The sequence below is a fragment of the Ctenocephalides felis genome, unplaced genomic scaffold (genome assembly GCF_003426905.1).
Source record: "Ctenocephalides felis isolate EL2017-DRISC unplaced genomic scaffold, ASM342690v1 CF-g0.4_SCAFFOLD_01170, whole genome shotgun sequence".
NCBI classification, from domain to species: Eukaryota; Metazoa; Arthropoda; class Insecta; order Siphonaptera; family Pulicidae; genus Ctenocephalides; species Ctenocephalides felis.
This window is the reverse complement of record NW_020537324.1, coordinates 48,015,829-48,041,335: the sequence shown is the minus strand read 5'-3', so window position 1 is coordinate 48,041,335 and position 25,507 is coordinate 48,015,829. Positions and strand designations below refer to the sequence as shown.

At 29.0% G+C, this 25,507-nt stretch overlaps 2 protein-coding genes across 4 annotated transcripts in view; one reads left to right on the top strand and one right to left on the bottom strand.

The window, feature by feature from the left end:
* LOC113366740 (MKRN2 opposite strand protein) overlaps positions 1-18,720 on the top strand; it is a 37,913-nt gene extending 19,193 nt beyond the window's left edge. Inside the window, exons 1-4 of one of the 3 annotated variants that reach the window (XM_026608397.1) lie at positions 17,215-17,353; positions 17,494-17,629; positions 17,696-17,773; positions 18,008-18,720. In XM_026608397.1, coding sequence (XP_026464182.1) covers positions 17,499-17,629; positions 17,696-17,773; positions 18,008-18,422 — 624 coding nt within the window. In that variant the 5' untranslated portion in view covers positions 17,215-17,353; positions 17,494-17,498 and the 3' untranslated portion in view covers positions 18,423-18,720. Of the gene's footprint in view, positions 1-17,214; positions 17,400-17,493; positions 17,630-17,695; positions 17,774-18,007 lie in introns of those variants that run through there. The other 2 variants (XM_026608396.1, XM_026608398.1) reach the window with 2 other exon arrangements.
* A 2,723-nt stretch (positions 18,721-21,443) lies between these two features.
* Positions 21,444-24,443, bottom strand: LOC113366612. The gene is made up of 5 exons (XM_026608244.1): positions 23,702-24,443; positions 23,265-23,642; positions 22,985-23,208; positions 21,705-21,864; positions 21,444-21,643 (listed from the first exon to the last, which is right to left on the bottom strand). The coding sequence occupies exons 1-5, from the start codon at positions 24,306-24,308 to the stop codon at positions 21,516-21,518; spliced, it is 1,497 nt and encodes a 498-aa protein (XP_026464029.1). The 5' UTR covers positions 24,309-24,443; the 3' UTR covers positions 21,444-21,515.
* Positions 24,444-25,507: the final 1,064 nt, after the last annotated feature.

Below are 25,507 nucleotides of genomic sequence, written 5' to 3'. Positions count from 1 at the left end.
AAAGATTCAGAAAACCTTTATTTTGTAATGATGGGGAAAAGTGGTGATTAGCTTTTGGCAAAGACAGGTCTAGCGGCTTCGAAGATACAGAGCTAAAAAATTGCAGTTTTTGACGAAACGATTGTTTTTGGGATTTTTTTTTATTTTAAAATTTAAAAAAAAAATTTTTAAATTATAATTTTTTTGAATATCATAAATAATTGGGATTTTAATTTCAATTTTAGCTAAAATACTTGAAATAAATAATTTTAACTTTGCAATTCAGTTTAAATAATTCTTAGTATTATGAGACAAGATTCTTCCCCCCTTCGGAGGGGATCATTAAGTTTTGTTTATTTACTTTTCATGTAAACTTATATGAACATTATCATCAATTTATAAGCTTTTATATTTTGTCTATAATATACGAAGAATGAAAGTTACAGTATTTATAATAATATATTTGGAAACTCCCACAATGTAATATTCTTCAAATTATTTATCAGAGTACGGAAAGTTCCAGTAATTTGACTTACGGCGCGAAGCCTTACACCACTAGTTTAATCAGTGGCGTAACTATAGGGTGGCGTGGGTAGCAAAATGCCACGGGCCCCCGGCTCAAGGGGGCCCCGGCCCAAAAGGACGCATGCTCAGAAATATTTTTACATTATATTCCAATACTTTATTTTACTTGAAAAGTATGTTTTCGTAAGAATCAGGGGCGTATCTACCGTCGTATCAGCCGTATGAAATATACGGGGCCCCCAAACCAGGGGACCCCCAATGTCCGTAAGAAACATTAATAATATTAAAAAATCATGAAAAACGAATTAATCATGAAAACTTCGTTCAACCAAATTTAATGTCGTTAAAAAAGTATGCGAGGAATGTAAGATTATTATTTTAAAGAGTTTTATTTTGTCCAGGCCACGGGGGACCCAAATACGCGTAAAAAAGTACGCGAGGAATGTAAGATTATTATTTTAAAGAGTTTTATTTTGTCCAGGCCACGGGGGCCCCAAATACGCGTAAAAAAGTACGCGAGGAATGTAAGATTATTATTTTAAAGAGTTTTATTTTGTCCAGGCCACGGGGGCCCCAAATACGCGTAAAAAAGTACGCGAGGAATGTAAGATTATTATTTTAAAGAGTTTTATTTTGTCCAGGCCACGGAGGCCCCAAATACGCGTAAAAATTAGTAAAATCTAACAAATTTTGGTTTTATTTCACTAATAACAAAAGTTAGAATAAGCATGAAAATTTTCTTCTAAATAAATTTAATTTCTAGAAAAAAAACATGAGCGTGTAAGAATTTTTTTTAATATTTTCTTTAATATTATTTATGAAGCTTTATAATATGCAAATAATGACTAAGAGAAAACTAACTTTTTATTAAGTTTTGAAAATACTATTGAAAATACTATGGCTCGTTCATTAAATTTTGATGATGTCATAGACACTTTTGCAGAACAGAAAGCACGAAGAAAAGATTTTAATTAATAAATACCTTATTGAAATTAAATTATTGTTTTTATTTCATTCCAAATTTATGCATATTTTAAACGTGTTTCTTCACCAAAAAGGGCCAGCGAGTATATGACGAATATGAAGTTTTCAAAAAATATTAAAAAGGATTTGATTGTTGAGAAAACACGTGAAAAATTGATTGTTAATGTTAGGTTATGTAATAATTATTTTTAACCCCAAAGTACTATGTTCTTTCTCTGTTGAATTCAGTCATAAAAAAATCCTTTCTATAGTTCATGTATTACAATGTTTAAACACAATAATTTTATGTTTGATTTTCAAAACAAAATAGTAATTGTACTTTTAAATTATTAATTTTGACTTATAATTATTTTTATTTTTATGTTTTCTTGTACTTATACATTTTAATTTTTTTTTAATTTTTGTATACATACATTTTAAATAATTTCTTAATTTAAACCATAAAATATGAATAAGTCGAAGTGGATTTACTCATTTTTAATACATTACAAATCGTGGATATATATATATATATATATATACATATATATATATATATATATATATATATATATATATATATATAACATTCAAATCAACACGTTAAAAATTTCGAGTTTTTTTAAATTAAATTAAAACCACTTGATTTTACTGATGGGGGGGGGCCCATCAAAAAAATTTGCCACGGGCCCCGGGTAGCCTAGTTACGCCACTGAGTTTAATTGATGTTTATTAGCGTTTGCAACAAAAACTTTAATTAGATATTATTAATAATATATTATAAATCGATCATAATTAAAATTTTGTCAAAAAGTATTGATGTTAATATTAGTTTTATCTATGGCACAAAGATATTTTTTACAATACAAATTTGTTAAAGTAAGATTGAACTTATACGAATGTGAGAGAGGACGCGACATGTAATTTATTCTACGATATATAATATTAATATTTTGTTATAAAAATAGTTTCTTCAAATCGAACTCTTTTTTTAAACATAAGCCATTAACTTTAATATTGCGGCGGGCGTAGCTTAATGCTAAGATGCCCGACTCGCACGTCAGAGATTCCCAGATCGTGGGAATATCTGGGGAAAAGGGGAAATTGGCTAACGTATTGAATTTGTTTTAAGTTGCTTTTTTTCTAATTCTTTCACGAATTTTCATATTTATTATTATAAACAAATGTTTTAACCAAACCCAAACCGGAACAAAAACCGAAACGAACTGTAAACCGGAGCCTGGAAAGTTTTTCTTATTTTTTTCTTATTAAGCATAACACCACTGTATATATATATATATATATATATATATATATATATATACGGAGAGATTTATAGCTAAAGAGAGAAAGAAACAAGAAGAATAATTCTCATTTTCAATTACCTACGGTATAATTTTTAATTTCTTCATAGTTATGTAAGATAGTTAGTTACTCAGTTCATATTAGGTATGTCAGATTTAGTGGAAATTTTGAAAGCCAAAAGATATGTTACGTTTGGTCCAATATCGGCCAAAAAAAAAATAAGGTTTTTGTGTGATTTGAAGTGCAGGTCATTAAAAACTAAGAAAGAAGCAAAAAATATATTATACATTTCCTTAGTGAATATAATATGCTCTCGAAAAATAATAAAATTAACAAGTATAAAAATAATTATATCAATACTCGATTAATCAAAATATTCGAGTCATAATACATATATCATTAATATTTCATATATAAATGATTTTTTAAATCAAATTTGGCTGACCGTTAAATGAAATTTATAATAATTAAACACAAGTATGGATTGTATAATTGTGTTTAGTCATTATAATAAACAACCAAAAACATGCTTGTGCTTATACATTTCAGTATGATCGTTCGAAATATTTTGTTCAATCATATCGTTCAATTGTAATTTGTAATTTATGTTAATTGCGTTAAATATGTAAACTATTTATAATTCTCAAGAATATTGTAAAAACTGTTGTAGAGTACTTTGAAAATTATAAAGATTGTAAAACATTTTGTAACAACTTTGACTAGTGAAACCACATATAAATTGGTAAATTGACACAGCACATTTGCACATTGGTGACCTTTGCATGAATGACTAGAGAGCGTATCTCCTTACTTATATGAAATAAATGATAATCCTGTTTTATTGTCGATCACCTGCCATAAATAGTTGATATATTATTTTTAACAAATGGAAAAGGTTTATTATTGTATATGCCACTTGCAATTATTTAAATAATTGCATTAATAATATTGATTAACTATAAAGGAAACATCTGGTTTGATTAATCAATGAGTTTAGATTAATTAAAAATCGAGTTGCAATGATTTCAAAAAACGATAGATATTGATAAAACCATAAAACGCAATAATAATTTTGATTATGACGAACAGTTAAAATAAAAAAATAATAGACTGTTTAAATAAACTCTCACAAAAATTAAATTAATTAAAGTTCTAGATACATTATTTTATGAAAGAATATCTTATCAGTATACGATAGGTTCAAGAAAATAGGAAGTTTCTAACAAATTTAATATTTTGTAAAATAGTAGAATTGATATTAAACATTAAGTATTATGATATACAAACTTTAATTTTCTTGTCCAGAATTCATTTATAATTGAACAAATTCTTATTGAAAAATACAGGCCAAGTGTGCAGAGAATTTTTTAATGAGCGACTCTAACAATAAAATTGTCTTGTGCTATTACTGACCATCTTTCCGACGTTCTACATAAATGTAGAAAATCTTAACGTTATTCCCATTGTTTGCATCAAAACGATCAGAAAGCGTAACGAACTGCGTTAAATAACAATAAAACTAGTAAAAACGTTAGAAACACAATTTTTATATAATGTTCAAAACGAAAGTATGATTTATCAAAAAAATAATATTAGTCTTTTCAACACATTCTGTATCTTTTTCCTCAAATTTACTCTAAGCTATTAACATCAATAACAACTTCTAGTCGACTAAAGTTACGTTCACAAAATTTGAAAATCATTTATAATAGTAATAATTATTAGTAATTATTAATAGTAATAACTAGTGGTGCATGACATCGTGTTTTAAAGCAACTTGCTGAAACTTTCCGTACAAAATATATATGTATATATATATATATATATATATATACTAGCAAACCCGACGAACTCCGTTTCGCCACCAGATGGTTTCGTGAGAAAGGTGAAGAAATTTTTTGTTTATTTTATATTTGAAAAGGAAAAATGTGATTTTATTATAAAACAGTAATGAATTTATTTCGATTACAAAAATGTAGTGTTTTTAGTTGAACTTCTCTAAGTAAATGAAAGTGAATCCGCAAATTATCCGTTTCATTGAAGTGCTCTTTGGTAAACCACATTTTTTGTTTTTTGGGCTGACGTTAACACAAACAAAGCGGATGGTTTTCCAACTCGTGAACAGGCAACGTATAACTGCCCATGTGAAAAACAATGATTTTCTAAATAATCTATTTGATATTTATCCCGCAAACACTAAGCGATTGGCCTTGCGACTTGTTATTGCGAACGCAAGGCGAACTGGAAATTGCAATCGTTTGAAGTCAAACAAAAGACCATTCGGAATTATTGGTATGTCACCAAATCGTCAGCAATTTTTGATTTAATGGTGAAATTCAGTGCGTGTATGTCATTATTCTGTGCGGCAAGAATTGCTCGTTGACTTAACCAAGCATAATTCTGATAATTCTCACTAATTACTCAAAATTTTAATTACGGTGCGTGAAGTTCTAGCAATTTGCATTAGGGCACTATGCCATGCACCACAATTTTCTTAGCTGTAAACCTTGCGGAGCCCGAGACCTTTCCAACAAACGCTAAATTGTCGATATCAGTTCGTGCGTTCTGGAGTTGTTTCGTCAGGAAGGAAAACCCGACCTATTTTTATATATATAGAATATAGAAGATAATCTCTTTGAAATTATTTAAAACAATTGTTGATTATTTTTATTACTCGAATTTTTAATTACGGTGCGTGAAGTTCCAGCATTTTGCATTAGGGTACGATGCCATGCACCACTAATTTTCTTAGCTATAAACCTTGCGGAGCCCGAGACCTTTCCAACAAATGCTAAGTTGTCGATATCAGTTCGTGCGTTCTGGAGTTATTTCGTCAGGAAGGAAAACCCGACTTATTTTTATATATATAGAAGATATATATATATATATATATATATATATATATTTTAAAATGCCCTAAAATTTTTTGAAAACTTTGAAAAAATGAGAGTTTTGAAATAAATGACTTTTGAAGAATTAGATTTATTTTAAATTTTAATATTTTTCGATTTTTTTTTTTTTGACAATTTTGAACTTTTTTTAAAGCGATGGTGCTGCGTAGCTGTTTTAGAAAAGAAATATCGAAGCGCGTAAAAGCCTCTTCGCAGTCTAAAACGGATAAACATTAGTACGGAACCCATAAAAATTTAAACTAAATTTATACTTATTAATAAAATCTCTATAAAATATCTGATAATTTAATGCGCACATGTCTAATGATAATTTTTGACCCTCAAATGGATTTTTTTTTCATTTTTCTAATCGATTTTCGAAACCGCTAGACCTGCCTTCCCAAAAATTTAATCTTTCTTCATTTTGTTAAAACAAGTACAATGTTTTCTGAATTATTCAAATTAGACGCTCCGTTATCTCAAAACTGATTATTTTGCGATTTCTATAACTTACCCTACGTGAAGTTAAATAGTAGTAATTAATTATTTATATTTTACTCTATACTATTGGTAATCAGAAATTAAATATTATTTTCAGTCAATAAAAGTTATAAATTACTGTCTAAAACTATTAATAAGTATTTATAATTCTAAATTCAACGTTATTTTATTACGTTCATAACTTTTAAAAACTAAAACTTTATGTTAAATCTCTGAATTTTCTTAGACAATTTCTTTTTCTTAAACTTTGAATAGTGCGGGTTGTTAGTTTGTTTCTAGATAAAAGTTGAACTTGGCATCTTATGATTATTATAAAATGTTGCGAGCAAGGTATAGGCGCAGTGACATACTAAATCGTTTCTATTCTGATATGTCCGGCCCACCAATTTTAAACTTTTTACGCCATCACTTAGCTCATATATGTATAGAAACATCCAAGATGCTGCCTTCTGACATGATTACTTCCTTTAATGTCGTGGCTTTATATATGGCAATTTAAACGGTTGTTTCATCTCTATGTGATGAATTTATTAATACATGCAACATATTGCTTTATTAACAACATCAAAACATATTTTTATTTCACTATTGCCATGCAACAGGCTATCCGAAGCGGGTTGCAAACATGGAACTTCTTATTTAAATACCATATTTCTAACTCTAACCACTAATCCAAATATTATTTATGAACCCAATGTTAACTAATTATTTGTCGTTGCTTGAAAAAGCTAAAATAATCTTTTTATTTATGTTTTCTGATAGTGTGGCTGTTTGAACTAATCTTTAATTAGCATCATTCAAAAGCCTATAGCTTTTTCTTGTCCTATACATCATCTATTATGCTATTTTATAACGTAGAATACTTTTAATAGTTAAAAACTTCGGGTCTTCGTAGTACGTCTAAGCTGGAGTAGCAGCGTGCTCATTTATCAATGATACGAAAATAATACTGCTATGAACCCCGTATTACGAAAGTTCATTTATAAAAAATAAGTTTTAATTAAATATTTATGAATATGCTTCATTTGAGGAAACTTAACATACTATTACTCTAGGCTTCCAGTAACTTCCTTGCGGTTAGATTATGGCAAGGAAAGTTATTTGCTAATATTTAGATGTTTTTGATATATTTCAAAACTTTGAATTTTACATTGCCGTACAGAACAGATGGGATAAAATGGCATATATAGATAAAATGACACGATGGTCTTATATAAAAATTGGCTAGTTTTAGTAGTGTTTTCCCGTCTGCATAACGTGACATCAACTCATGTTTTCTAGGGACTATTACCATTACTGAATTTATACCAGCACCAAGGGATACCGATTAATTTTGTTACAATTATCAAGTGTTTGATGAAATTTTGATAATTTATTCAGTTTAATTCACTTTTAGAATAAATGACATATTTATACAATGGACAAAATGACCAGTACTTGTACTTCAGGATAGTCCATTCTAGGCCAAGAAGAAATAAAGTTGAAATCTCTTAACAGTGATAGGATTTTAACTGTACTGTAACTTCTTTTAAAAACATGCCATAGAATCCACTTGCATTTATAACAAAAACCTCTTTTCTTGCATTTATAGCAAAAACCTTCTTTTCTCTCCGTAAGCCCGCGAAGGCTGGTTTTACGATGTATGATTTGTTCCCTTTGAGATGATGTGTCATATGCCGATGTCTCAAAAAGGATAAAAGGATGTATTTATGAACAGTCTTCGTAAAAATTAATGTTTAAAATTATCTTTTATGTCATTTTGATCGTATGTGGACAAAATGGTTAATGTGATTAGTAATATTTTTCAATATTTTATTATAGTTGCTATTGCTACTCAATAAAAAGACGCATTTTGGCTTAAGGCAAGTTCCATAAACTTCTCTATAGGTAATAATAATTCACTTAATGAATCGAAATTGGGATTTATATATTTAGATAAATTTTTCAACAGTTTATTTCGAAAATCACAGTTTTTGATTTTTTTAAATCGATTCAGGATTGTAAGCTAAAACGTGAACGAAAAGCTCTACATTTTTTCGCCAATTACAAAGAAACGGCTTGACCGATCGTCACACAAAACTGATAAACAATAGTCATCATCGAGATACATAGAATGGCTTTTAAATTTTTTGAAAATCGGCTCAGGCGCTTTTGAGCAAACGTTCACAAAAGGTCTTATTTTGTCAAATGCCTAAAAAGGCTACTTATTTTTTCAAATTTTTACGAAATTTTAAAATTAAACGACCTTTCGTAGGGCCATAATCTTTTAGTAGGATCTATAAGACCATGGCATCTATCGTCAAAAAAAAATCATAAAAATGGTCGAAAAACAAATTTCAACAATTAATTACAAGAAATTATGCCAGCGAAACTTTACCAAAAACTAATCAGATTGATTCCCAACTAATATCTTTCGAACGGTTTTTGGATTTTCAAAATTGATTCAGAATTAGGGGCTAAAACTGTTTGATGACAACAAACTTTTCTTTCGAACTTAATGAATTATTATTTCAAATTAAATAAATAAATAAATCATTTAAACACAAAATACCATGTCATTTTGACTGTACTTTTCCTAATAATTTTACTCTAAAACTCCCATACAATAATTACTTTTATATCAATTTAGACATTAAGTAGCCTTATAATAGCGAAATAAGGCTAATGGCATTAGCCTGAAGCTCTATTAATATATAGAGAGAGCAAAAATCACTTAACAAATATCAAATTCTAACTTTCAAAGAATCGAAACACACATTGCAACACTCAATTGCAACTGGCATGTCAATTAAGGAGTAAGTAAGGTTAATTTAGGTAATTCGCCTCATTTAAATATTTCGTAAAAGTGAGTTAATTTAATTATTTTGACGCCATTCATAAAATGATGTCTATAATAGAAGAGTATCTCTATTCTCTATTAAAGTCTCATATATGTTTGAAATAAATGCAGCCAGTCAGGTTTCGATAGCGATATGTTCTACGCGTAGGTTCGTGTAAAAGAGAAGTAAGGCACGCAAGTATCCCTAGATCAATATTATACCACAGGTATAAAACACACGTCATTGATCCAAACAGGACGCATTCCCGACTGTTACGAGTGCCTTAATGAAAATTCTATTCGAAGCCTATTGTAATTTCTGATGCAGCTTGAAACTACTATATAGTTATTATGAAAGTCTGAAGAAACTTTCTTTAGAAAAATGTTTATAGAAAAATTAAGCTACAACTTACGATTTTTAGTATTTTTTTCAGGGGTCATTTTAAGTATATGAGTCATAACTATGCTTGCAATGTTATGAACCTTGAATTGATAATAAATAGATACTTCAATAAACTTAATTCAATAAGTGATATCGATTAATTTTGTTGCACTCTTCTTTGTGTTTGATCAAATTTTGAATTGAGTTATATTAACAATAATATTTATAACTTGGTGTAATCAACATTTTCCCTTAACATCATGAACTTCCCGGTATGTGTAAATAATCGACTTAATCAATAATAAATTGGTACATTAATTTATGATTTGTGATGTTAGAAACTATAGCAGATTATTCAATTTTGTACAAATTTACCGAATGTTAGTTTCGATAATTGATCTAAATGTTACACATTATGGAACGAAAAACGAACACTCGCCTTAATGAATCAACATTAATAAAAGCGCGACCTTAATGAATTTTATTATTAGTTTTGTTAATGAATATAATTTTATTACTATAGTAATTTTATCATTAATCCGTTGTTTTCGAAATAAACTCCAACACTATGGACAGATTCATTAAAATTATCAAATCATTTAATTTTCAACATTTAATTACGTTGAAACGTCCTGGCCAATCTTTATAAAAAATAAATCAACATTACCTGCTCCTTTAACAAGAATTTTTTGAATTTTGTAAACCTGTTCAGGTTATGTTGTAAACGAAAAAAATTGCACTATTCTCTTTAATACCAAAGAAATGGCTTGCCAAACTAATCACCGCAAATCGACTCTCATCGAACAGCTTCTAATTTTTAAAATCGGTTCAACTGACACAAACCGATACACACAAACTTTCTTCAAATTTGGTCCAGAATAAATTGAATCGTCGAAAAAACAAAAAACTATCAAGTCGGATTTTCTGGTGGAACAAAACTTCTTTATTAAGAAGTTAAAAATTATTTTCGATTTCAATAAGTCTTGTTTTTATTATTTAACAATGCGTGCAATTGAATGATTCTTATTCATTTCTGATTCCGCGACATACCAAAATTAATAAAATATTTATTAATTAAGTTAGTAGCTGATACTCAATAACCTTATAAATGAAAAAAATGTGTTTGGTGCGGCTCTGGTCAAAGTTTATTAAAGCCTGAGGATTTCAATAATTTAGTACTCGGCGTATAGATAGAGGAGGCATTAAATCAAGCTAAGACTTTGCACAATTCAGCCAGCATGAAGTTGCCGGCGAAGACTGATATCAAGCTGTCAAGCATTTCAGATGTCAAGAGCGCGTCGGCCATTTTGTTCATTTTTATATCAGCGTTGTGTCGGCGTATTGTTTTTTATTAAGTAGGCTTGTTTCATATTTAATATTTTTTAGCTTTTCGTTATGATTCATTCTTTTTGTGTTTATTTTTTTATGTCCGTTCAAGTTTATTCGCTTTGGCTTTTTGATTACGCGCCTATTTAGTTCTTATTTTAATTTTTACATTTTAGGGTTATGTTTTAGGATTCTTTTCATTCAAAGATCATTTTAGTCTAGCTTAGATTTTATACAATGTTTTAGTTATAATTTTGTTTTAAAAAATAATTTAGGCTTACGTTTTACGCATAGGGTTACATTTTATTCATTATTTTTGTTAGGGTTACGTTGTATACATTATTAGGTTTGGTTTCGATCTTAACCTTAATTCAGTGGAAGCTAACTAAAACTCAACAAACAACAAATAGAAGGTTCAGTAAATGAAATAAAATTGAAACACTTCTGATGTTATAATACTAAACCAAAATACTTCATACTGTCTTGGAATTGACAGATATATTTCGTTTTTTCTGCAATATTTGCTATGAGGGAACAAGATATATTGTACTTTAACGTAATATATTGTCTAAGATAAAGGCTATCATCTTGGTATTAGACAATATAATAATAATAATACTTGTTTGGCTGTGATAATAATGATCTTGACAGGTTTTAGCTGTCAAAGTTATGAATCCAATACATTTCAACTTGACGTCTAACTTCTATTTCGTCGCCAACTTCATGCTGGCTGAAATATGCAAATGTCAAAATTCTTAGCCTGATTTAAGGTGGTGTTATAGATAGAATATTTATGTCACCAGTCAATGACCGGTTCCATGTTTAACTTTGAGTAAAGAACTCATTACAACCATGCGAACGTTTATTAGAGCATTCCCATTGTCAATTCATAACCAAAAATAATTTATGCAAATGTGACAAAACTTACGCCTTCTGAAGCAGAAGTATACCAAATTTAATTTAATTTTTTATATCTGCATATAACCCAAGATCAATATGTTAAAATAGTACTGCAAGCACATATAATTATCTTGACAAAACTAACTTTGTTGATATAGTGATCTAACCTGCGATTCAAAGATTTATTTATAGTTACAAACTTTACGAACGACGACTGCATTTTTATAAATTGAGAAAATGCGTATTTGCATCCTAAACTAAAAAGTTTCTCACAATTCTGAATCATGAATAAAAATATTATTATTGTTAATAATTTTCAAAAAAAAGTTGATGATTTCACCAGAAAATCAAATATGCTAATTTTGTTTTCTCAATGTTTCAAATGAATTAATGACACGAAAATTGGAAAAGGTATGTATATGTATGTGAATATGTATGCCAAAAATAGATATTTTGTCGATATCTTTTACCGGTCGAACCGATTTCAAAAGGCATTTGATAAAACTTTATAAGGACTCGCGTTGATTAGTTTTGAGCGACGATAGTCCAAGCCGTTTTTTTATAATTAGTAGATGAGTGCAAATTTTTTTTCGGCATTTTCACAAACAATCGTGAACCGATTTTGAAAAATCAAAGACTTTTCTTAACATAGCACTTGGGACTAATTGCAATGTTCAGTTTTTAGCTAAAGATCGGCAAGGCAATTTCTTCGTAAATAATAACTGACGATTTTAATGAAAATTTGCATAATTATAGAATTTATGCTCTAAGCCAGTTATTTTCTAAATGGTTTATATGGTCCCCCGTGGGTCCGTCACATTATTCAAGGGGTCCGCGTAGCGAAACAAATTTTTGGAGTCTACGTTTGTGAATCGGTGTCTACGGTAGTAGATAACTGCAATTTCTTATATTATACTATCTATAATAAAAATCATATACAAGATTTATAAACAAAATTAAAAATATAGTTTTTTTTATAAAAATGTGTAAGTTGTAGTTTGTAAAGACCCAAATTGCTGACTATTGAAAGTCTTGGCAATATTCATTTCTAAGTGCATGTTTATTCGTTCTTGTTACGAAGGCGTACTAGTATCAATTACAATAGTTTTTTGTTAAATAATTCAAAATATTCGTCAAATATAATTAGTATGTTTGAAAAAAAATGTACACAATTGAATAATTTTGGAAAAGTTTCTAACATTATGAGACCCTACATAAACTCAGTATACTACTTATAAATCATTTAAAATAATATACGTTTGCTTTTTGATTATGTCGATTATTGATTTGTTAAGAAATTTATGCAATTTGCCTTACATCTAGTTAAAATTTACATATTAACAATATTCTACATATTAAAAATATTCATATATTAAAAATTTCTAATATGTATAATTAGATATACATATGTATTAGTATATACGTAAAATTTTTTGTCAACATTAAACATTCCTAATATTTAAATATTTTTAAAGTAAACATATAGAGTTCTATAAATCAATTTCAATGCGTGATACGAAAACATTTACCTGTTCTAAATGCAAGCTATATATACATGCTATTAGTGATCAAATAGAAAGTCGTATTAGACAGCTTTTGGATTTACGTGAAAAATATATTTAGAAAATATAATAAAAATCCTAAATCGCATGCAGACGGGGGTGGTCTTAAAACTTCTCGACCTCAACACAATTTTGAAGTATATGAATGTGTATGTTTATACATGTTCAGCGAAACTGAAATATACATGGTATATGTCCTAGAAATACTGATCCTTATTCCACATTTGTATATTTTTATAATAATATTACTTTTCGTAGCTCTATAATATTTTAGAATGTCAATTATGAATCAGCCCTATTCCAACATAATATATTTCGAACGGTTTTTAAATTTTCAAATTCCGTTAAGGATTTTTTTGCGGAAACGTGGACGAAAAATTATGCATTATATATTTCCAATTCTAAATTCTTCTAGTTCTTTCTAGCAAATTTAAACATCGCGTGTCCTTATTGAGTTTTATCGAATGGATGTGTTAACTTTTTTAAAATTGGTTCAGTCGTTTTTATAAACGTAAACGTCGACGAAAAGCCAAATTTCGGCTGACCTACACACACGTACTTTTTCAAACAATTTAGAATGACTTCTAACGTTGAGAAAATATAAAATTAGTAATTCGAATTTTCTGGCGAAAATGTAGACTTAATTAATTATGATTGTGCAATAATACAAATTTGCCTTTTCTATTCACTTGAAAGAAATTCAAAAACAGATGAGATAACTTGAATCAATGAATTTCAAATTTATAAAGACGAAAAATTCGAATTAATCTTATAAATAAATAAATTCAAATATTTGTGATTTTTGCATATTTATCTACAAAGATGTGAATGTGCATAACTAAGAGTTTGCTTTTCGTCACTTACGTTAATAAATAGGTGTACGTTTTGGGTAAACTATTAAGTATCGAAGTTTTCAAATTTTCACTGTAAAGAATGACGTCACTTGCGTCACGTTATTCAACAAAGCTCACTTTTCAAACTGGCGGAAAAGGCTCTTGATGAAAAGCCAAAGTATCCCTTTCGTCAAGTTACCATGACGACATGTCAACATAAAATATACCCAACACATACTTGGATTACTTTAAAATTCAAATTGGTATTGAAGAAATCCGCATGAAGCAATAAAAATAGTACATTGTACATTTCGGCATGATTTTAGTGACGCCCGTGATTTTAGAAGAAAGATAGTAAAATTTAATGATATACATATACTTATACATATACATATTTATATATACCTATATATATGTGTGTGTATTTTAAGCTCCAAATTTTTTAATATCCTATCCTATACTTTTTAATAGTCTATTTAATGTCCTTCCAATTATGGTCTTAGTATAAGTAAGATATATACGTATTGGAAACTGCAGTTTTTTTATCAGTGTAAGAAATTCAGAAAGAATAAATATAGTATCTATGGTAAAAGAACAATATGATCTTTATAGTGCAGTAAACGGAGAGGAAAAAAGGGTATAACCTTTGATTTTTTTTACTGTGCTTCGAATTGAATGAAATTTTGTAATTAGGTTCATCTTACCCTCAAGTTTAAAAGTGAAAACAATTCGGGTTGCGCCATCACCCCCCGGGGGAATGACATCCCTTCTCAATTGTGTAATTACATTTTTTCAAAATAAGGTCGGAAATCGATAAAAAAAACTAATTATAAGAAAGAAATGTCTTCTATAGTTTTTCAAAAAACTAATACTTTTCAAGTTACTGGAGACTAAAATTTTATATATTTTTGGCGTTTTTCTTCGTTTTTTTGCAAATATCTCCTAAAATATACATTTTAACGAAAATCATGTAATGAACAAAATAATGTCAATAAAAATCTTAATAAATCGGTATTACATAAAGTGTAAAACTTCGTATATGCTAACAATTGCAAACAATGATATGTTTTTACTGCATTTTTTTCATTTATTTCTACAATATTACTATATTTTTATAATCGCATACATCCTAAAAAAATCTCTTAATAAACTTCAGAAAGATTTATCCAAATCCGAATAATCGTTTTGTAAGGAGTATATTTACATACATCACAAGATATAATTTTTGGGGTTGTGGCAATACTCCGACAAAATGGTGCCCCGATTTTTATGAAATTTTAAAACATTTTGACTGAAAATCGAATAAAATAATTGCATAATTGTCCGTATTTTCAAATCCCTTTTTCATAATGATTTTTTCAATATCGATTATTGTATATTTCATGAACGTTTTTCACTCAATTTTAATCAAGACTTCTCTAATGTGTGAAAAGCTTAAACCGCTTTATCCATTAAAACTTTTTAAAACAATTCTTAGCAAAGCGTTGGCGATATCGTTTAGAACGTGGGCTAGCAGCAACTAATCCTGGGTTCGCTGGTTCGATTCCCGCTACCGCCGTAGCCCGACATCAGGCAACTTTGATGTCAAATTTCCAGTTGAGGTTATAGATCTCAAATAAAGCCTCAAGTGAAAATCGCCTCACGCAGTTATAGTTGCATGTATACAGTAAAAATGTGAGCAAATACTTGGACAACTAATAGGTTGCCATCCATTCAAGATCCAGATAATAAAAAGTGAAAACATTTACTAATGTCCTAAGTGTGAAAAAAAAATTAGATTAGATATTTAGTGTCCGCTTTAATAGACACTGAACAGCATTGTAAGTCCGGAGTCATATTATACGTTTGATATTTTGGTTTTAGAGCGCACGTACTACATTTCTATTTATTTGCCGGATTCAAATAAAATAAGTAAAAATTAGTGGTGCACGTCATCGTACCTCAAGGCAAATTGCTGGAACTTTGCGTACGTTTTTGTACCGAAAGTTAAAATTTTTAAAACGGCTTAAATTTTTTGCGATTTGAGAATTTCGAAAAAAATAGAATTTTTTGAGAGAATTAAATTTTTTTATATATTGAAATTTTGTGAAAATTTTCATTTTTTTGAAGCAATCGTGCTGCGTGACCGTGTTAGAAAAGAAATATCGGAGCACGTAAGCGCCTCGTCGCAGTCTAACGGATAAACCATAGATAAAAGAAGAGTATAAACATTGAGTGGGATAAACATTGGTAAGAAACCCATAGAATTGTAAACAAAATTTGTGCTCATCATTAAAATATTTATAAAATATCTGATAATTTGATGTACACATATATAATCACCATTAAAATTTTGACCGCCAAATGGTATAATTTTTTACTTTTATCATTGAATCTCCAAAACCTCTAGACCTGCTTGCCCAAAAATTTAACCAGTTGTTCATTTTGTCAATACAAGTAAAATATATGTTTTCTGAATTATACAAATAGGACGCTGCGTTCTCCCAAAAACTGAATTACCATTTTTGGCACTTATGGCCCCGTATTATTTTTGGCCAAAAACTAATCAGCACGTCTCCTTATTAATAGGAATCGAATGTTTTCTGAATCATTTACATCGAAAATTTGTATCCGAACACACAAACAAACACGCGCGCGCACACATATACATCAATTTTTTTTAATTGTACGGTATGCCAAAATGGTCAGAAACCTCTGAAACGTAAAGATATATACAAAATTTCCTTTTTGTTAACTTGCGATTACTATATAGTAATCGCAAGTTAACAAAAAGGAAATTTTGTATATATCTTTACGTTAAGTAAAGTTACGGAAAGTATATACTTTCCCTACGGGAAGTTAATTAATCTAGTTGTATTTAGTGCCATTTTGCATTAAGGGAAGTTGCATGAACTTTCTGATATATGTTAAGAATCGAGTTCATGAATAAGAATTGAGACATAACTATTTAGGTAAAATTTTCAACTATTTATTTCGAAATTATAGTTTTCGCCCCTGACAATATATTAATAATATTTACGGTTTTCGCTTTATTTGCAGCAATGCAAATGCCACTTACGCCTACTTAACGAATATTTTCACATATTATTAGTAATTGTCTCAACCTTTCTCATTCAAATAAAACGATTCAATGATGGTAAAGGTAAAATCATCGTAGGTACTAAATCAATTTAGCTACTGTAGTTGGTGTTAATTTGACAGCTGTCAATATACAGACTAAAATGTCAAACAACAATTTCTTTTTATTGTAAACAAATATTCTGTTATTAATGTGCTTATTATTCTTGATTTTAACAAACTATCATTGAACAATGTTTATAATATATAATTTTATTGCTTAAGCAATAAAAAAAAGACTACCAAGCTATGTAAGTTTCTTGATGTAATTTTCAAGTCTGATTTCTTTTTTATGAGGTAATTTTATCAGAAAAACTTTCTAGCATAAGATATTGTATTATGTATGTTCATTAACTTTTGAACAAATATAAATGACCTAAAATGATTTCAGATTTCATGGCTTCAGATCCTGGAATTTGTTGTTTCCAGCATTGTGGTCCAAAAATATTTTGCTTAAAATTGCCTAAAAACTGTCCAGCTTGTAATTCAGATTTAACAAAGGCTGAATTTGCTTTTGTTCCTTTCAGGTATGTTAAAAGTAATTTCAAATTGAAATAAATAAAGCGTTTAACTTTTGTCAAACTTTCTTACAGATTACCTTACCCATTTGTAAAGGCTTTACAATATCCGTGTTCAATTATTATAAAACCAACTGTAGGAGATTTTTTAAAGTAAGTTATATTATTATTGATTTAGATTATTAAATCCACTTTTACATTTATAAAAGTATTGATAAATTAAATTTACTGAGTATTGTAAGGTAATGCAGATGTAGAAAAAATGTTTTTTTTGTTTTGCTCTTAACTGATTTTAATTGAGACAATACAGTGGCACATATTTTTTATATCTTTTGTCAAAATTTAATATAATTGTTATAAAATTTAACCGTTTATGTATTATTTCAGTGATTACTATAACTCAAGTGACCTACATATTGGAGTGACCACCTCTAGTGGTGTTATAGTGGAGTTTGATCGATTGGGTTTACGGAGGCATTGGTCAACTCAGTGGGATCAGTGTTTATTGGTAGACAGTGCCCCAGAAGCTTGGTCACAACATTGGGATCAAACTTTATTAGAAATTTGCAAAAAACATTCACAATGGAATGCAAGTTTATATAACGAAACAACATATAACTGCTATACATTTGTTCTTGCTTTTTTAAAGGCATTAAAGTTTGGTAGCATTAGTGAAGCCGCTTGTGATGACACAGGGTTTTGTGAAAAATACATTGTTCCTAGAACAACTACAGCTGGGAAGTATATTTCATTATATCGAAAACTTAGGGATCACAAATATTATATTCATAAAAGTAGTTAGCAGCTAGTAAAATAATATATTTGATGAATTTTGATAGCTGATTGTTCATGTCAGTTGTGATATTTGGAGAAAGCATTCAAGAAGAATGAGTGATTTAAGAATTGTTTTCGATACATAAGAAAAAGTCGTGACCTGCATATTTTTGTATATATAAATTAATATAACTTAAAGTATTTAAATGAATAAGGTACCAAATATCTATAAGTGGTAAAATGCCCAAAATAATTAATAAAAGTTAAAAATATTGCAAGCTAAGTTCAAACTTTTGATTCGTACAAATGGTCAAAGATTTATAAGCAAATTTATATGGCAAGTACTGTATAAATAAAAAATAATCATAACCATATATCACCAAATGCTAGATTGCAAAATGTATATCATCATCATGTTTTGCAGGCATTTATGTAGATCAATTAAAAATATATATGAATAGAAAATCTATTCTGCAGTTCTTGCCACATATTTATGACCTGTACGAAGCTTACATTGTAACATTCTATATCAATTTGTCTCATCATCATCAGTATAATTTTTTTAAGAACAAAGATTACATATTCAAACATATAATATACTTGTTATAAAATATGTTTACCCATTAAACATGAATATAAACATGTGACAATATTTGAAACAAATCTTAAGATATCCTTATATGCGACAAAATATACATATTCACGTAAATTGCATTGCATATCACATTTGTAAGAACAAAACTATTTTGTTTTAATATTTGTAAATTAATTACAAGCAATGTCGCGCCGAGTAAGGTTTTTGGAAGAAAATTGCGATATTAAAAATAACATTATTATAATATTGTAATATGTACATTACAATGTTATAATATTGTACATTCAAAAGTAAATATTATATAGAACATGTTTAGAGCTACCAAATACTTATTTATACACAGAGTATGAATTTAATAAATCAAACATTGGAATGCTTTTGATCTCAGGGCATCTTCCAAAAATGTGTTGCTCGATTCATTTGTTGATGTTGTCATCAATTCAACTGAAAAATTAGGTGCAGTATCAAAAGAAAATAAACAGAACAAAATGTATTTATTGTACATACAATATCAATTACTAGAATGAATTATAACAAAATTTTTAATAATATATGGCAAATTTATTTTTTATTTGTTTAATATTTTGTGCAAATATTACAATGTCATGACCTCTACTGCAATTTATAAATCATATTAATATATATAAAAAAATCCTAGAATCGCATAATCTCACAAATAATGGCCTGTAATCCATAATTACCAAACCATTCTAATTTGAAACATAATCAAATCATGAATACTTATGTTTAACCAATAATAGTGAATAATCTGTGCTCATATAAAAATTGTCTGGTGTGTCATTAGAAATAATAAAATATTCAAATTGTATTTTTCTCTATCCAGTTTTTCCATTCTGCATACTGAATAACTCAGTTAATTAGCGAGCCTGGTTTCAAGCATCTCCTCTTTGACCATTATATTGATCTGTTGGAGGAGAGATTTTGGCAGGTTCTGCAGCTTATCTTGAATATATTTACTTGCAGTAGCATCAACAGGAAAGCTACCTAAACACACCATCTAAGCTCTGCAATTAAATCCCATTACATCACCCGGAAGATGTATCAAATAATAGTGTTGTGAGCCATCTGGAAAGCTTCATATGGTATTGAACATCCATTTACAAATTTGGTGAGAAACTTTTTTGCCATACCATTTTTCTTAATACATATTTCTGGATTGCATAAAATCCTAATATCTAAACTAATTGTATGATATTTATCGTTTTTCAATGCAGGTTGTAAAACTATAGGTCCAAAATATAGCAAAAATAATCTGAACTCGGGTTGCTTTCCAATAGTTAAAATCTTCAAGTAAACTTGGTAATTTTAAAAACGTTTGAGTAACATATTACTTAATATTTAACAAAAATCCGCTTACATTTTCATTGGCTTCGTCCTCTGCTTTTACATCTCTCGAATCTTTAATCCACAGACTTAATATATTAATAAAGAGTATAGTCTTATGGTGGCACACCAGATGAATATAGTCTAATGCCGTCTGAGAAACCATGCCAATACCTAGATGTTCTAATATGGATGCACTGGATGCAATCCAAATCATCTATTGTCAGTTATTTTATTGTCTAAAGATCCAAATGCTGTTTAAAACAACACGTGTTTTAGAAGCTCCTTTTTGAACTCAGTTTATTATGAAGGTGTCATAACCTGCATGCCCAGTTGCTTATGTTATAAGTGATGCACTTGCTGGGCAGTCACAGATTACTTTTAATACATATCGCACCTTTTATTTAGGAAAGGCATAGTTTCTTCAGCAAAGTATCTTATTTTGATCCCTAGTATCCGAAAATCATGTGTGCCTACGCGACTTTTTTTGACCCATGCAAATCGACCCCTTCAAATTAGGTACAATAAAAGTGCAAATATATATTTCAAAAGATTTAAATGAACACAGGACTTCCTAAGAATATTGTTTCGATGTCACATTTGCAACTTAAGGAATTGTTGTCTTATATATTTGAATAATTTCGAAATATATAATTATAAGAGTAAAAGAAACCATGTAGAATTGTAACATATAAACTTCAAAATCATAATTTGTTAATTATCATTAGTAAAAACGCAATATATAAGACTACAAATATTAAATATATATCGAATATATTATTAAAGAAAAAATCACTGAAACTGAAGTTATTTTAAAATTACATATTGCTTACAAATTATTTTATTCTAAATCAATATTCTTATAATAGTCTTGACATATAACACAGATTTAAAAAAACAACTATATAAACAATTTGTACATTAACACAGATAAATCTATTTACTTATATATAAATTAATGCTAAAACTATGCTTATGTATAAATATAATTTGTTATAACTGTTACATGATCATAGTTACAGAATCCTGGAATAAATAGCTTTTTATAATAAAGTAATTGCAAGACACTCTGAAGATCAAATGGAAAAACAAACTTCAAAAATACAGCATAATGGTTTAAAAACAAACTTAAAAATAATAAATCCTCCTTGTCATTTATCGAATATATATGTCAATGTAAAATCAAATAATCTTGGGTTCTTGTTTTCCTGTTGCTCTTCGTTCATGGCGTTGACGGGCATATCGAAGCCACTTAGATACTATGTGTTTGAATGCAACGCTAGGGACTTTGTGTATGGTGGTTATAACCTCTGTTTGAAATTTTAGGAGTTAAAAATTAAGTTAAAGATGTATATATTTATGTATATTTACCTCTGAATAATTTCATGATCAGCAGGTCATGAAGTGGGACATTGTTCTTGAGGCCAAACCAAGAACAATGCATTGCAAATTCATTGGGCATTAAACGTTTGCATACATTACTGATATGCTCCCTCTCAGTCCTGCCCCCAATTTTGATAATGAAAGTTTTCTAAAATAGACAAACAGATTATATATATATATATATATATATATATATATATATATATATATATATATATTAACAAAGTCTAATAATCGGGCATAACATCAATAAAAGTTAGTTTCTCCTATGTAAATTAAATTACAGTCTAAGCAATTTTTACATAGGAGAAACTAGCCAGAACCTGAATAAACGGTTACAACAACATAAAAACAATTCAAAAAACCCCAAACAATTCAAAACTGTACTTGCAGACCATATATACACTTTAAAACACAATATGGACTTTTCTAATCCGACTGTACTACAATTCGAACAAAATTTATTTAAACGAAGAATTATAAAGGGATCTTTTTTAACTATTTATAACAATAAGACAATAAATAAACGGAATGAACTTAACACGCTGTGCGACACAAATCTCTTCTATTTAGATAACATTTCCAAATTTCTTACAAAACAATAAAAGCGTTCGCGCAAAGGATTCACAATTCGTTCCACACATGTGTAGAATCTTGGTAAAAATATTTTTTAAAAAATGTCTTTCTCCATTACATCTTCAACCAGTCTACGAATAACACACTATCCATTTGTGATTTTTTCAAATCAGTATTTTGTGAAAATATTGTGTAATTTCAAGTTAATGTTTATAATACATAGTGTAGTGCATTACCATATCCTAATATCATGGATTATTAAAATTTTCCAATTTAACACTAAGATCAACTAATTGTAAGTACTATTTACTATTTTATTTTTTCTTTTCACTCCAATTCAATTGTTTTAGTTTTTAATTTTATTTTTAATTTCCACTGAATGAAGGCTAGGATTATAGCCGAAACGTATGGATTTAAAATAAATTTTTGAATGAAATTCATGTTTTTTATTGATGTTATGCCCGATTATTAGACTTTGTTATTACATATGTCAACATCAAATTCAGAATCATACAAAATATATATATATATATATATATATATATATTTACATATATATATAAATATATATATATATATATATATATATATATATACTTATATTTATTTATTTATATACATGATTTATATTTATTACTCATTTCCATACATGTATAAACACAGCTACTATATTTGCTGTAGAAGAAACTTACAAATTCAGAAGCCAGCTCTTCATTATTCTTGATCCGATGCTCCAGTGTCATCAATTCATTCTCAGATTTGATAGGCAATATTAAATCAAATGGATTAGTTTTAATCACTAAATCACTATTACTATATTTGCTGTAATCATAGGTTTGCTCTTCAATGTCTCTGCGATCATCCTTTATGTATTTAAGAACAGATGCTACATTTCCACTAAGCACCAAAATAGCTTCTACAATAGTAGCATGTTAGAAAATAATTATATTGTATATGTCTTATTTTACTAACCCTCAAGTCTGGCTAAACGAATTAATATATCCTTCTGAATCCGATCAGTGCTCCCAGTTACTGGATCATTATTAGCTTGGATTACAGAATCATTACGATTAGCTGGGATTACAGGATCATTAGTTGGGATTACAGGATCATTAGCTGGGATTACAGGATCATCAGCTGCGATTACAGAATCATTAGCTGGGATTACACGATCATTGGCTGGTATTACTGGATCATTAGCTAGCTCCTCCCTTAAACCACAAACTTCTGCCTCTTGTGAAACCAAAACGTCTTCTTCCTCTGTAAACCAGATCACTTCCTCCTCTGCAATCTCATCTTCTTCTTCCTCCTGAATCCAGACTTCATCTTCCTGCTTCAAATCAATATCAACTACAAATTAAAATTTATGTAAGAATTGACGTTTTTTTTTAAATTTACTAGTTTATTACCTTCACTATTTGAAGTATTAATTGCTATGTCATTGATAGCACGTTTCGGAGTTTGCAATAATGTGCTAGAATCTACTGGTAGTTCATTCTTATGACCATGACGCCTCAGAATTTCTAACAATTTAGTTGAACACTCTGGCGTCATAGTTTGGGTATTAAACAGATTCTGTAGTTCGCATTGCAAAGGTGAGAGGGAAGAAGGTTCTCCCACATTTTCTTCATTATCACAAAGCACAAAGCTTTGTTCTTCATTAATGCTATTAAAAGGTCTTTGACGTTTGACGTTTACACGTGTGTAAGAAGGTTCTTCTACATTTTCTTCATTATCACAAAGCACAAAGCTTTGTTCTTCATTAATGCTATTAAAAGATCTTTGACGTTTATGGTTTACACGTGTTGTGTGATATAAATTCTTCTCGACGTCTTCAACACTTGTACTGGAGCCACAAATGGTAACATCCAAATCCTTCTCAGTAAACAGTGGATGCTTGGCATTAAGGTATTGTAAAAATTCCTTTTTAGCTTCTTGTGCTATTTCACGCTTCCTACGGGCTGACAAAAGTATGTAAGGTTTACGAGACTTTACTTCTTTTAGAATAGGCGCCATTTTAACTGCTCAAACAAAGCAAAATTATAGTCAATTAAAAATTTAATGTTCGCGCGAACTTAAATTAATAATAATAATCACAAAACGATCACTGTTCATATCTGACACTTTTTGATTGACACTTCTGTGTCTGTTTATGAAGTTTAATTTGCTTACAAATGGCGGCATGTGGTACATAATGGCGGATGTTTGAATTGAAAAGACATGCACCAAAGTTTTGACTTCTACAAAATAACTTTATTAATTAACAATATTAATTTAATCATTAACAAAAATGCATTCTTCAAAATATAATTTCTAATTGCGATTGTTGGCTGAATGAAATAAACATCAAACTTGTAAGCAGTATTCAGGGCCTATTCACTTATGTTAGAACAAAATCCTCGTTCAGAAGGAATACTTAGGGATCCATGGGGAGTTATCTTCGAACAAATGCGCGTTGCACTGTTTTGGTTTTGAGTAGTGTCAATTTTTAAAAAACAGATGGCTCATGTGTGCCAATTTCAAGTACAAAATCGTTCAGCTTCGTGCAAGTTGACCACGCGAGGCTGTCAAGAGCTGTCAAGCATTTGATCCCTGTACGAATCGTACGAGAATAACCTAAAATTGTTTCTAATGAATTAATTGTGTTTAAGTGAACATTTAAGTGAAATTTAATATGGCAAAGTGTTTTTATAGTACCCAAAAAGTGCCAAGTGCAAGTTAAAATATTCAGCTATTCCAATACCAGTTCCCGGTAAGTTATTTTTTATAATAATTGCAACACTAATTATATATAATCAAATATGATATTTCAACTGTTATTTATTGAATAGGTGTATTGGGGGTACCTGCAAATTGCTGCAAAATGTACTTACGAACAAAGCCTAAGAGCACTTTTGACAACTAAGGATGCAAGATGTAATGACAAGAAGGATTCATTAACAATGCAATAATTTAAAAATTAAGTCATACAAATAATCTCCAAAGGCGTTCTATTTTTGAAGTCAAATTTTTTGCCATGTCCTCAAACATTGAGAAAGTTGCATTCAGAGATACAATAGTATAGCGGTATAATGAGGTCTATTTAAAACATTAGGTTCAGCTATTTCTCTTAAAAAGTATTAGTAGCAAATTCTGTGTTTTGATGTTTGATGAAAATACCATTATCTTCGGAATTGTTATATTGGATTGAATCTCATATTGTTGATGTTGCAAAA